The sequence below is a fragment of the Sceloporus undulatus genome, chromosome 2 (assembly GCF_019175285.1).
Source record: "Sceloporus undulatus isolate JIND9_A2432 ecotype Alabama chromosome 2, SceUnd_v1.1, whole genome shotgun sequence".
Lineage (NCBI taxonomy): Eukaryota > Metazoa > Chordata > Lepidosauria > Squamata > Phrynosomatidae > Sceloporus > Sceloporus undulatus.
In genome coordinates this window covers 77,973,288-77,985,239 of record NC_056523.1, presented here as the reverse complement: position 1 = coordinate 77,985,239, position 11,952 = coordinate 77,973,288, and the positions used below count along the sequence as shown (strand labels likewise).

General features: G+C 41.2%; 2 protein-coding genes across 9 annotated transcripts in view; one reads left to right on the top strand and one right to left on the bottom strand.

The window, feature by feature from the left end:
* MON1A (MON1 homolog A, secretory trafficking associated) overlaps positions 1–5,911 on the bottom strand; it is an 85,531-nt gene extending 79,620 nt beyond the window's left edge. Inside the window, exons 1-2 of one of the 6 annotated variants that reach the window (XM_042449666.1) lie at positions 5,896–5,911; positions 3,340–3,431 (exon numbers count right to left, since the gene is read on the bottom strand). In XM_042449666.1, the coding sequence (XP_042305600.1) occupies positions 3,340–3,431; positions 5,896–5,897 (94 nt within the window). In that variant the 5' untranslated portion in view covers positions 5,898–5,911. Of the gene's footprint in view, positions 1–3,339; positions 3,985–5,895 lie in introns of those variants that run through there. The other 5 variants (XM_042449672.1, XM_042449671.1, XM_042449670.1 and 2 more) reach the window with 5 other exon arrangements.
* Positions 5,912–7,628: 1,717 nt separating this feature from the next.
* RBM6 (RNA binding motif protein 6) overlaps positions 7,629–11,952 on the top strand; it is a 91,791-nt gene continuing 87,467 nt past the window's right edge. For 2 of the 3 annotated variants that reach the window (XM_042449016.1, XM_042449014.1), the window contains exon 1: positions 7,629–7,709. The gene's annotated coding sequence lies outside the window, so the exon portion shown is untranslated. Of the gene's footprint in view, positions 7,719–11,952 lie in introns of all 3 variants that reach the window. The other variant, XM_042449015.1, reaches the window with a different exon arrangement.

Genomic DNA, 11,952 nt, shown 5'->3' with positions numbered 1-11,952 from the left:
CCTCAGACCTGTATTATTGAGTACATTTTAGCTTACTAAATAAGTACTTTGTATTGCTTTCCTTTTAGGTTTGTAAGAAAAGATAAAACAGCAACAGCTGCCCAGCGTTTCATTCAAGTCAGCAGCCAAAATAAACATAGGAGGGAATTTGCCTCTTGTTTAAGAGTAAAATTTGGGGGCATTTTATATAGCAAACTCCAGGTGATTTATGACTGTGCACAGATGTGCCAAGAGCTAGTACTTTCCTCTGATGATCCTAGGAGAAATTAATATCTTTTTCTACCTGGATACTGGAGAATACTTGAGGTTTATTGTTATAGTGGGCTTGCTTTCAAAATCACTGGTAGGTAGTTTTGTGCCATCTGCTGCAACCCTTTCTACTGATAATTTGAGCATCTGAGGCATTCCCAGCAGACTGCTAATCAAGGAAATCCTAACTATTACTAATGTGGACCTCTATTATATTGTATTCCAATCTTACTTTTTAAGTATATTTCCGTGGTCCTGAAAAAAATCACTTGTAAGTCTAAGGCTACAACTGTACTGCAGAAATAATGCAGTTTGACACGGCCTTAACTGCCATGACCCAATGTTATGGATTACTGGGATTTGTAGTTTGTTGTTGCACCAGAGCACTCTGACAGAGAGGGCTAAATATTTCACAAAACTACAAATCACAGAATTCGTAACACTGAGCCATGGCAGTTAAAGTGGTGTCAAACTGCATTATTTCTGCAGTGCAGATGCAGCCTAAGATTCAATAAACTGTAATTCGTAAAGCTCTTAAATCTCCCCTTTTATGGTCACCAAGCACCTTAATTACAAATTAGCATATGTTAACTGCAGCTGGATTTCTTCTATCCTGTTGCAATTCCCAGTTCATAAATTGTTCTTACACTTGCCCATTAGCATATCTTTTATGCTGAGATTTAGGAAGAATTTTACTTCTCTTTTTAAATGGCAAAAATATTGCCCATATACATGTTTATAAGAGACTTTATTTTAATGAGTAGTACTTCCAAGTACTGTAGGTGTAAACAGGAATGTAGCCAAAGTGATCTCTATATGAAGTTGGAATGCTCAATTTTATTATGTTCAGTTTCTGCATCATCATGGAAAAATACAGAACTATAGGCAGTCTTACTACAGAGCTTGGGAAAATAATTTTCATGGTCTGTAATTCCACAATCCCCCAGCCAGAATGACCAGCCAAAAAGGGAGCATTTCTAAGCTTGGTTTCTTTTCCTTCTTTCTTTCTAAAATAATTTTTATTCAACAGCATAATAGCAGCAGAGTAGTCAATAAGAAGATAACAAAAAGGTCTACACAATAACTTATAACCTTATACAATAAAGTTTTGTTTTTCTAATGTTAATTTCTCTAAATAGTAGAAACTTTTATGTAAAATTCATAGATGTAAAAATATGTGTTTACAGTATTTGTCATTCTTTTAGATAGTTTAATCTGTTTCTAGCCTTATTGAGCTTGGTTTCTAAATGACTCCCCTTGAATTTTGTAACATAAAATGAAGAGAGTGCACTGAAGGACAAATCTGAGGGGAAACAGCACCTGTCTTAATACTCAGAAACAGAGATTATCCTAAACTGCATCTTCAATTGCATCTGATTCACTTTCTCTTTTATTTAAATCTCTCTCCCTCAGACTTTAGAGCAAAACAAAGAACATGCTTTCCAGTATTTCACAGACACAAACTGCCCAAGCAACATCAGAGTGTGGTTAATAGGGCAAAAGATACTAATGAAGGAGAAGACACAGGAGAGGCTGCAGCCTTTCCCTGAGTCTATAGGGGAAAACAAGATCCTGTCCCCTCCTCTACTATCCCAGCTGCTGAGTTAATTCAGGGCAAGATTCTGTCCCCTCCTCACCTCTCAGGGCACAAAATACTTCTGCACTTTGAACTCAGTTTGCAGCAACTGTTATGAATAAAATGGGGGAAGTGGAGAAAGGAGTGAGAAACTGGGACATTTTAAAAGCAAATGGAAAAATGAGAGGACAGATTAATGAGGATTGCCCCTGCATAGTTGGAGGATTTGACAGAGACCAGCCTGGGAACAGACTGTCCTATCAACATGGACATGTTTGGTCATATCCCAACTGTGTCTCCAAGTACACATATTTCCTTTCTTCTGTATACTGAATGGCTGCCATATTCCTCTAAGGACTGGGAACTGGGAGACCTGGATTCAGGTCTTACCACTGGTACAGACTGTGGCTACGACTTAGGACAAACTACTGTTTCATTTAGATTTATTATCTCACCTATACAATGCAATAATAGCCATTTCTAGCAAAGCTGTCCACACAAATACAGTTATGAAGTGCTTTGCTAGTGAAAAGGCATAGCATAAAAACTAAGAAAAAACAGCACTGCTGTTCTTTACCTCGCGAGAAAGAGTTCTTGAGCATATTGTTTGACTGGCTACTGCTTGCTAGCATAAAATGTTCTGAAGACAAAGGATTCAGCCCAGCATATTTCCCTAAAACTTGTGCTATTTTACAATATCGTGTTCTAAGTGACAAGAACCCAGGTTAGTAGATTATTCAAGAAGTGCTAACACAGCTACGTCATCCGCCCCTGACATTCCTATGGACTATCCCTTTATCAAATATATATTTCATGTTCTGGATAGCACTCCATACTTCTGACTAGATGGACTACGATCTATAGAAGCTCATGCTTTTATCAAAAAACCCTTTAAGATGCCTCAGAAATCTTAATTGTATTTAATAAATTAATGAGTGCAAATCTGCAGGGCTGGACAAACTGCTTCCCAAAATACTGAGAGAACTTGCTGATGTATGCTCTGAACCCCTTTGCTTTTAATCTGGAGAAAATCCTGAAGATCAAATTAAGTGACAAAGAACTGGAGAACTGCAAACATTGTCCCTCTCTTCATTAAAAGGCAAAAAAGAAGGTTCAGGAAACTACACGCCAATCAGCTTGAGCCCAATAAAAGGGAAAATATTAATTAATTGTTTTTAGCCGAACAAAATCTCCCAGAGTATGTTGGTTAACTCAAGCCATTGTGTAGGTTCCCAAATTCTGCTTTCTGGGCTATAGGCTTTGCTGGAGGCATAGTAGATTCATTCAAATAAACTGAATTTCTTGCTAATATACGTTTGGCTGCATTTCTGTGTCCTGACTCCACAGCAAGGGTGGGAGGGGAGTTTGTGTTCTACTAAAAATAAAACACTGAAAATATATATGTCAAGTTAAAGGACAAAATCAAGAGGCCTACTACCCCTTTGCCTGCTCCTTCCTGTTTGCTCTTACAGCCCCAGCTAGCAATAGAGCAGCAGCACACAAAGGATACGTACTTACAGTTTTGACAGGAACAGGCTGCCAAAGGGCGGAGAGCAGCGCAGTGTCAGGACTGATCTGTGCCTGTTTCTGCTGTTGCTGGTGATGCCTAAGCAGAGAGGAGGGAAGAGTGTAAGTCTCCAGGGGAAGAGGAAGGAGTGTCCTGCATGCTGCTGGCTCCTTAAGAGACCGTCACTGCAGTCATGGCTATGCTTACTAGCCCAGCCAGCTGATTCTGTCCTTGCCAGCTGCAGCCAGGGAAGTGCTGTGCACTACCTACTTCTCTTCTCAGAGGTCACTTTTGCAGTGCCACAAGGCCCAGTGCATCTTGGGGATTGTAGTTCACAACTGCAACTGAGTCTTTTGATGGATGAAAGAGGTGGATGAAATCCAAAGAGGATGGAAAAGGATTAGAGTTGATCCACATCTTCCAACATTTGAAAAACCAAAACCAGACAGAGTTAAGCCTTCCGTCAACCCAGAAATCCCTCCTCCCTGTTTGAGCATAGTACATAAGTCTCCCTTATGTTTAGAGCAAAAAGGTTTGGAATACCTGTGTTTGCATATTCAGCACATTTTAAAAATTATTTTATTTAGAGTATTTATACCTCGCTCTTCAGCCACAAAGATTCTCAGAATGGTTTACAGATGCTAATATGACGGTTCCCTGCCCTCAGATTTACAATCTAAAAAGACACGACATAAAAGGAGAAGGGAATGGCAGTGGGGAAGGAGTAATAAGATATACGACGTAATAAGATACCTTGGAGATGGGACCCAAGTCTAAACAAAAAATTCATTTATGTTTCATATACACCTTATAGGCTGAAGGAATTTTAATACAACATTTGTAATAATTTGGTGCATGAAACAAAGTACATCGAACCATTGGAAAGCAACGGTGTCACTACCTCAGCCACCTTGAAAAGTGTTGATATTTGGAATATTTCGGAATTCCAGATAAGGCTGATTCAACCCGTAACAATTTTTATAGCACTTTTGGAGTATTTCAGGTCCTATAAATACATTATACCATTAATTCTTACTACAAATCCCTAAAGCTGGTCTGTATTACTATCTTCCCATTGTGGTTAAGGATGAAGGAAGAAGCCCCTTTTCAGGCTATTAAATGACTTGGAGGCACACAACAATAACAGCAACAACAAAATGGTCTGTTCTGATGTTTTCAATAATATGCACCATATTATTAAATGTTAGGTTTAATACCATCAAAACACTAGCAGCATAGTTACTCATGAGGAAGTTTCAGTTATTTTTGCTCTACAGCTTCCAAAATTCACAACCCATTATGGTCACTGGTTACTCTAGCTGGAAGATTATGGGAGTTGTATAGTGTACAGTTGGCCCTCCATATCAACAGATTCCTTAATTCGTGGTTCATATCATAACCATCCTCCAAAACTGAGCATCTATAGTAAAGTTCTTGTTATTCTTTCAAATAAATCTGCTGCATATCCTTCTACACCTGTTAGCCACGACTTGGGCCCCATCTCCAAATAACTTATTATATCTTATATCTTATAACCTCTTCCCTACTATCATTCCTTTCTCCTTTTGTGTCATGTCTTTTTAATCTATATTACTATCAGACAAGAGAGCCAGCATAGAGTAATGGTCTGAGTGTTGGACTAGGACATTGGGAGACCAGGGTTTTAGTAACTAATCAGGTCTGGGAGGCTTTTATAAGGGCTGTGTGGTTTCGTTACGTTTCTAACTTTTGTGCTTTTCTGTAATTTTATACTGTTTTAGTTAGTTTTTTGTGGGGTTTTTGGTTTATGTGGCCATGTTCTAAAAGAACTTATTCCTGACGTTTTGCCTGCATCTGTGCCTGGCATCTTTCTCTGAAGATGCCAGCCACAGATGCCGGCACAGCATCAAGAATAAACTCTTCTACAGCATGGCCACGTGGCCCAAAAAACTGCACAAAAAAACTATGGATGCTGGCCATGAAAGCCTTCGACTTCACATTGTTTTAGTTAGTTGATTTTAATCGCTTTTTAAAATTTTATTGTAAACATTTTAAAGGCTTTCATTTGTGAGCAGCCTTGGGTCCCATTCTGGGACAAAGGTGGTACAGCAGGACAGAAATAAACAAATGAATAAGGGTTTGAATCCTTGTACAAGTCACACTCTCTCAGCCTCAGGGGAGATTGCAAAAGCAAATCCCCTCTGAACAAATCTTGATCAGAAAACCCCATGATCGGTTTGCCTTAGGGTCGCCATAAGTCCAGAATGACTTGAAACTACACAGCAAAGGGGAGAAGAGGACAAGAAGGGAGGAGAAAGTAAGAAAATGAGGGGTAAGGTAGCATTGTTTAAGGAATGTAGATGAAGGTGTAAGATGAATAATATGAATTGGTAGAAGGTAGATGGGATCCAAAGAGCTTTAGTTAATAGATTTAAAACAATGATAAATTTTAGAGAGATGGTCAGTAAGGAATTTGTGTTTGCCAAGTTAGTAAGAGATATATGTTTGTCTAGTTAAGGTGTTGTTAAAGATTTATTTTCCTTTTTCTTATGTTATATGTGTATATCATGGTTGTTTGTCTTACATGTAATGAAATATGCAACTAATAAAAATAACTATTTTAAAAAAAGAAACTACACAGCAGTAGCAACAACAACACAGCCAGACACACTGAGGGGCAATGGCAGAACTCCATAGCCTCCTAATCCCGCCTACAGAGTCTACAAAGGCAGCCTGACTGAGGGAGTGGACTACAAGCCTCGCCCTGCAGAGGGCGCCAAAGAGAAGCGGGAAAAGAGTGGCCAAGCATCCTGGGAAATGTAGTTGGAAGGGGACTACTGTGATTTCTTATTTTATTTCAGTTTAGTAAAGACGTCTGCTTAGCTTCTTGATTCCTCCTGCTCCTGAGCAAGGCACGAAGCAGCAGTCAGGAGCGCGGGGAAATTAAAGCCACGCAGTTATCCTGAAGGGTCCAAAACACACTGCAGAAATAACCCAGTTTGAGACCGCTTTAACTGCCCTGGTTCTGTGCTGTGGAATCCTTGGAATTGTAGTTTATTGTGCTACCAGAGCTCTCTGACAGGGGAGGCTAAATGTCTCACAAAACTACAATTCCCAGGATTCCCTAGCACTAAACAGCAGTTAAAGCGGTATCAAACTGGGTTATTTCTGTAGCACCGTTTCCCCTCTCTTTCAAAACAATTCAGTGGTCCCCAAACTGGGCCCTTTAAGGGATTTTGGACTTCATCTCCCAGAATCCCATACTATTGGCCAACATGGATGAGGCTTCTGGGAGATGAAGTGCAAAATTCCTCAAAGGCACAGTTTGGGGACCATTGATAGAGGAAAAGTGGAGTGATATCCAAGAAAGCGCCTGCTGAAATATGCCAGTTAATGATAAAGGCCTCCCGTGCTATACTCCTTCCCCCGCTCCCTTCCCTTTTTGGGTTGTGTGCCTTGGAATCCTTTCCTACTTATGGCTACCCTATCATGGGGGTTCCTTGGCAAGATTCCCTCAGGGCCCAGGGAGACTTTGCCTTTGCCTTCCCCTGAGAGAGTGTGACTCGCCCAAGGTGGCACCTCCACTGGGTTTCATGGCCGAGCTGGAATTGGAACCCTGTCCTCCAGAGTCCTAGTCCAACACTGGGCCACACTGTTGTTGTTGTTGTGTGCCTTTACATTGTTTCCGACTCATGGAGACTCTTAAGGCAGTGGTCACCAAACTGTGCCCTTTAAGAGATTTTGGACTTCACCTCCCAGAAGCCTCAGCCATGTTGGCTAATAGTCCGGGATTCTGGGAGCTGAAGTCCAAAATCCCCTTAAAAAGCAGAGTTTGTGGACCAATGCTCAAAGGGAACTCTATCACGGGGTGTTCTTGGCAAGATTGTTCAGAGGAGGTTTGACATGGCCTTCCTCTGAAGCTGAGAGAGTGTGACTTCCCAAGGGGTTTCCATGGTTGAGCTGGGAATCAAACCCTGGTCTCCAGAGTTGCTATCCAACGCATATAGAAGAGTCTTGTGCCCCTATAACCTAGCAGATATGGAGGGACAAGTATATATATATATGTGTGTGTGTGTGTGTTTGTGTGTATAACATATTATATATATAACATATATATTTCCTATTTCAATCAGACTGACAGGGCTATTTTCTTCGGAAACCATTGCCCGCCCGCCGTATGGTCTCCGTCTCATAAATGGAGGAGGAGGAGGAGGCTTTTCCAACGAATCTGGGTCCTCTCTAGCCATGGCGACTCTATGCTCCCGCGGGCGCTAGGGAAGTAGTCACGTGGCCCTAAGCCACCGGAACTTCCGGTTTCTTCTCCGTTCGGCGCTGCTGCTTCGCAGGAAGGGAGCGCGCCTGGAGCGGCCGTTCCGCGGCTGGTGGTGGACCGCCTTGGTAAGTGGGGTAAGGATGGATGGGTGTTGTCTTATGAGCGCTCTCATCTGTCTAGTCAATCTCTTCCTCTCGCCCTGTCGCGCGCGCCCGAGTGTCACGGTTATATCATCTTTTTTAATCCCCTTGGCAGCCGCCCCTACGGACGACGTACGATAATTAAGCGGGGAAGCTGCGCTTGCTCAGGCCTGTCAAGAGGGCCGGCTCCGAGGATGGGTCCCTTCCCGATGCACCTCAGGAGTAGGCGGTGGGTTCCCACGATTTGAATCCAGCAATCTGTATAATGATACAGAAAACCTGCGGGCCTTCCTTTACGTTTACTGTGCCCCGGCCCCCAAGCATCCTGGGAATTTGTAGTTCGGCGGAGCACCCACCCCGCGCCCATTTTAAGCGGAGAAGGCTAAAGGCTTGTAGAACTACGCGTCCCAGGATGCCATAGGATGGCGCTAGAGCACTGGAAGTGGTGTCATGAATGTGTAGATGTGTGGTGCTAGATTTTAGATTATAGGTGTTTATAGATAATAATTAGAGTATTTATATTAAGAGAAAGTATAGAAGTGTTTTAATATATATATATATATATATATATATAGATATAAATTATATACACTCCACGGATATTTAAAAAATTCAAAAGCACAAACTTTTTTCCCCTGAGGAGCTGGTGGGGTTCACAAATGCTTAATGTGTGTGTGTGTGTAAAGGTGTGTGTGTGTTAATGTATGTGTGTGTTGGTGTGTTGTATGTTGCGCGTTGCCCCGAAGTGTGTAATGTATGTATATGTGTGTAAAATATCAATCCATGGGAGAGTGAGAATAGAAAAATAAAACTTTATCAATATATAATAATTATGTGTGTGTGTTATATATATATAATAAATAATTCAAAAAGCCGCAAACCTTTGTTCCTGGGGGGTCCACGTGGATCACAACATGCTCACCCAGAAGTTTAGAGTTTCTTCTACAACCTGGTTGTCCCCAAAGTGCCCTCAAAGAGGTTCTGGACTTCACCTCCCAAAGCCTCAGCCATGTTGGCCAGTAGCTTGGGATTCTGGGAGCTGAAGTCCAAAATCCCTTAAAGAGCACAGTTTGGGGACCACTGAATCTACACTGGACAATCATGCTGGTTTGCACACCAATTTTAATTGCCCTGGCTCTATCCTACACACTCACTTTGGCAGAGAAGACTGGAAGACTTTTTAAAACTACATATCCCAGATGCCAGAGAATGGCACTTAAAGTTGGGTCAACGGCATTATTTCTTCAATATGAAAGGGGAAGGTGGGAATATTAGAGAATTGTACTGCTGGTGCCAGAGCTTTAAGAAGAGTTAGAGGTTGTAAATGTAACAGAAGTACACTGTTGTCCCCCTCGAAAAGCCGCGGTTTTTAACCAGAAAGCTCCACAGCCTTGAATCTGTATAATACACAATAAAGGCGCCCGTTCGTACACAGGGCGGACGCACCAACCGTTCGCAATTTGCCGGAACTTCAGTAAGCTCCAACTTAGGCCCTCGCGCAATGTGGATTTTTTATGATAAATGTCATGCCTTAGGAGAATGGTTCCCAAAACACAATTTGAATGCCATTTTAAGGCACCATTTTTATTATTGTCGTAACCCGGATAATCGAAGGCGCCGGGTTACGCAGTTTGCGGGATACAAAATCCCATGGGGACTGTATATATTGCTTCGGCTATATACGAAAGGTTTATTGTTTCTTTATGTTTCATATCTTCCAGTTGCTGTCGGGTTAGCAAAGGCGGCCCAAATTTTCCGAGGGGGGCAGAAAGGCTATTCCCAATAGCGCCCTATGGGGATTCCCTTATGGGGTATTTCGGTACAAATTAACCGCGGAACGATTTAAATTCTAACACTACCCACTGTATTTAATGTGTATCAAGCATCCACAGATTTTGGTTCCACGGGAGAGCCTGGAACCAAACTCCAATGGATACCAAGGGCCCACAGTATATCTTCAGAATCTGTGCTCTGGAGACTACATCTCTGTTGTCAAAGGCCTTTGGCCAGACTGACACTATGGAGAGCTGCCATACTGTGCAGCAAGAGGCTACAGATTACTGTATTTACCCCTGACTTATGTAAGCAAGTTTCTTACATTTAAATTTTACCAGAGTATTTACTGCAGATGATAACTGAAAGAAGGTACAACTCCCCCCAATTAAAATCCAGATATTATGGAAAGACCACTGTCCAAGTGAATATCTATGGATCAAGCCAAAGTCAAACCAATACAGTCTTAATAGGACTGAAATGTTAATCCTGATATGGGGAAGATTGAACTTCAATAAATTTAAAGGGCTCCAATAACCAAAGACTTGTTTATGCTGTAATAGCCTTGACAACATTATATCCTTCCTGTTTTATACTTATTCTAATAAGATGTCTTCTGCAACACTGCATAGTTTTTAATAATGAATTTTTTCCTTCACTGTTGCATTGCATAGCATATAAAAATAATAATGTTGTGGTTTAGTAAAGCATTGAATTAATAAATTAATGAATTAAAAAATAATTGAAATAATACATTAATTAATTAATTTAGAATTCACAAAAATTTGGTAATAGCTTTTTTTCCTAAGGAAGAGCAATGCAGTGGGGCCATTTTGTGTTTCAGTGGCAGTTGATGCTGCGTAAGACCACAGTGAATATGAACTTGATTCAAAGGACCTGAGCTCTGCCCATATTGAAAAGCAGAAATTATATGGAGCAGAAAAGTATTAAAATATGAAATGCAAAAGTGAATTGCAGTGTATTGATTTTACTTTGCTCCATAACCCAGAGTGACCGCATATTCTCCCTCAGTTGCTTACAGAGTGGGTGGATACAAATTAAATTAAAGAGTGTGGCATTTTCCTTTTCATTTAAAGATACTGGAAAGAGTTTGTTTGGTGCTTTGTGCTTAAATTAGAGTTAGATTCGATTAAATTGGTGATAAAAAAAGAAAAAACTGGAACACTTTTGCAACGTGATTTCCTTGCAGACCCAGATCCGAGAACTTTTAAAAATGCCCCAAAGTTGCCTTAAGTGACAAAATGTAACGTGACAAAAATCAGAGCCACAAAATTATAAAATGTCAAGTAAAAAATGAATACCAGTCATTACAATCTGGGAAGGGGTGTTTTTTTTTTTTTTGCTCATTGAATAAATAATTATTGATAAAAATTAAGGTGACATGTTAATTTGTGGCAAGATAATGCACATCTTGTACAATTAATTTATGTCGATGGGTTTATACATGACAAACCTGCTTGTAGATTTATATACTCAGAACACTGAGCAATTTATAAAATTTTAAAATGTAAACAATGTATGTGTGTACCTATCAATTCTTGTTGAAAAAAATCCAGACACATTTATTACTGAAACTGGCTTTCATAATGTTTTTATAACTGAAAAGAAGATGCATCAGGCAGATCTTCAGCAAAAGGCGTCCTTTAATCCAGACACTATTGCTGAGAAAAGGTTCCTGACCTGCAAACACAACAATTAAGCTCAGATGCTGTGACACGGGGTGTTATACTTCTGTTAATGATCTCAGTGGGCGGCAGAATCATGAAGCAATTGGCCTCTTAATATGGGGGTCCGCCATACAGAATTTTAAAAGGGGTGACTTAAGGCCCTGTTCAGACTGGCCCATTAAGGCCAGCCTGGGGTGGAGTCAGGCATCACATCCACATGACGCATGCCCCCCGACTCTGTCCCCCAGGGTGCCATGATGCCGCGTGCTGCTCCTTAGGCGTGCGGTGTCATGGAGACAACACACCTCGGAGACATCTTGTCAGGCCCACAAATCCCCTGCTTCTGTACCCTCAGCAAAGAGGTCCCAACTTACGACCTCATGCCTCCTCAGAGGCTTACAGTGAGTGACTGTTCCCTCTGGTGGAATTCTCAGTCCCCTGCTCTGTCTCTGAAGTTGTCCATGATGCTCTTCCTCGTTCCTCCTTGATAAGGGAAAGAGCTTCGAATCTATGCTCTAGCTGCAAGTTCCCAGAACAATCCCTTCTTTGGCCTACTTCCTGTGTGACAATTCCTCCAGCTACTGCATCCTGTGTATGTGGAAATGGACCTCCTCCACCCCAGCAACTTCCTCTGTGTGGTACTCTTCCAAGATCATTAGTTCCGTTCTGTCCAGGAAATCCTCTTGCTCCCTAATATGCTGAAGTGTAGCTACTCTGGATTCCAGCTGCTGTACTTTCTCCTCCAAGAGTGCTACCAATTTGCACTT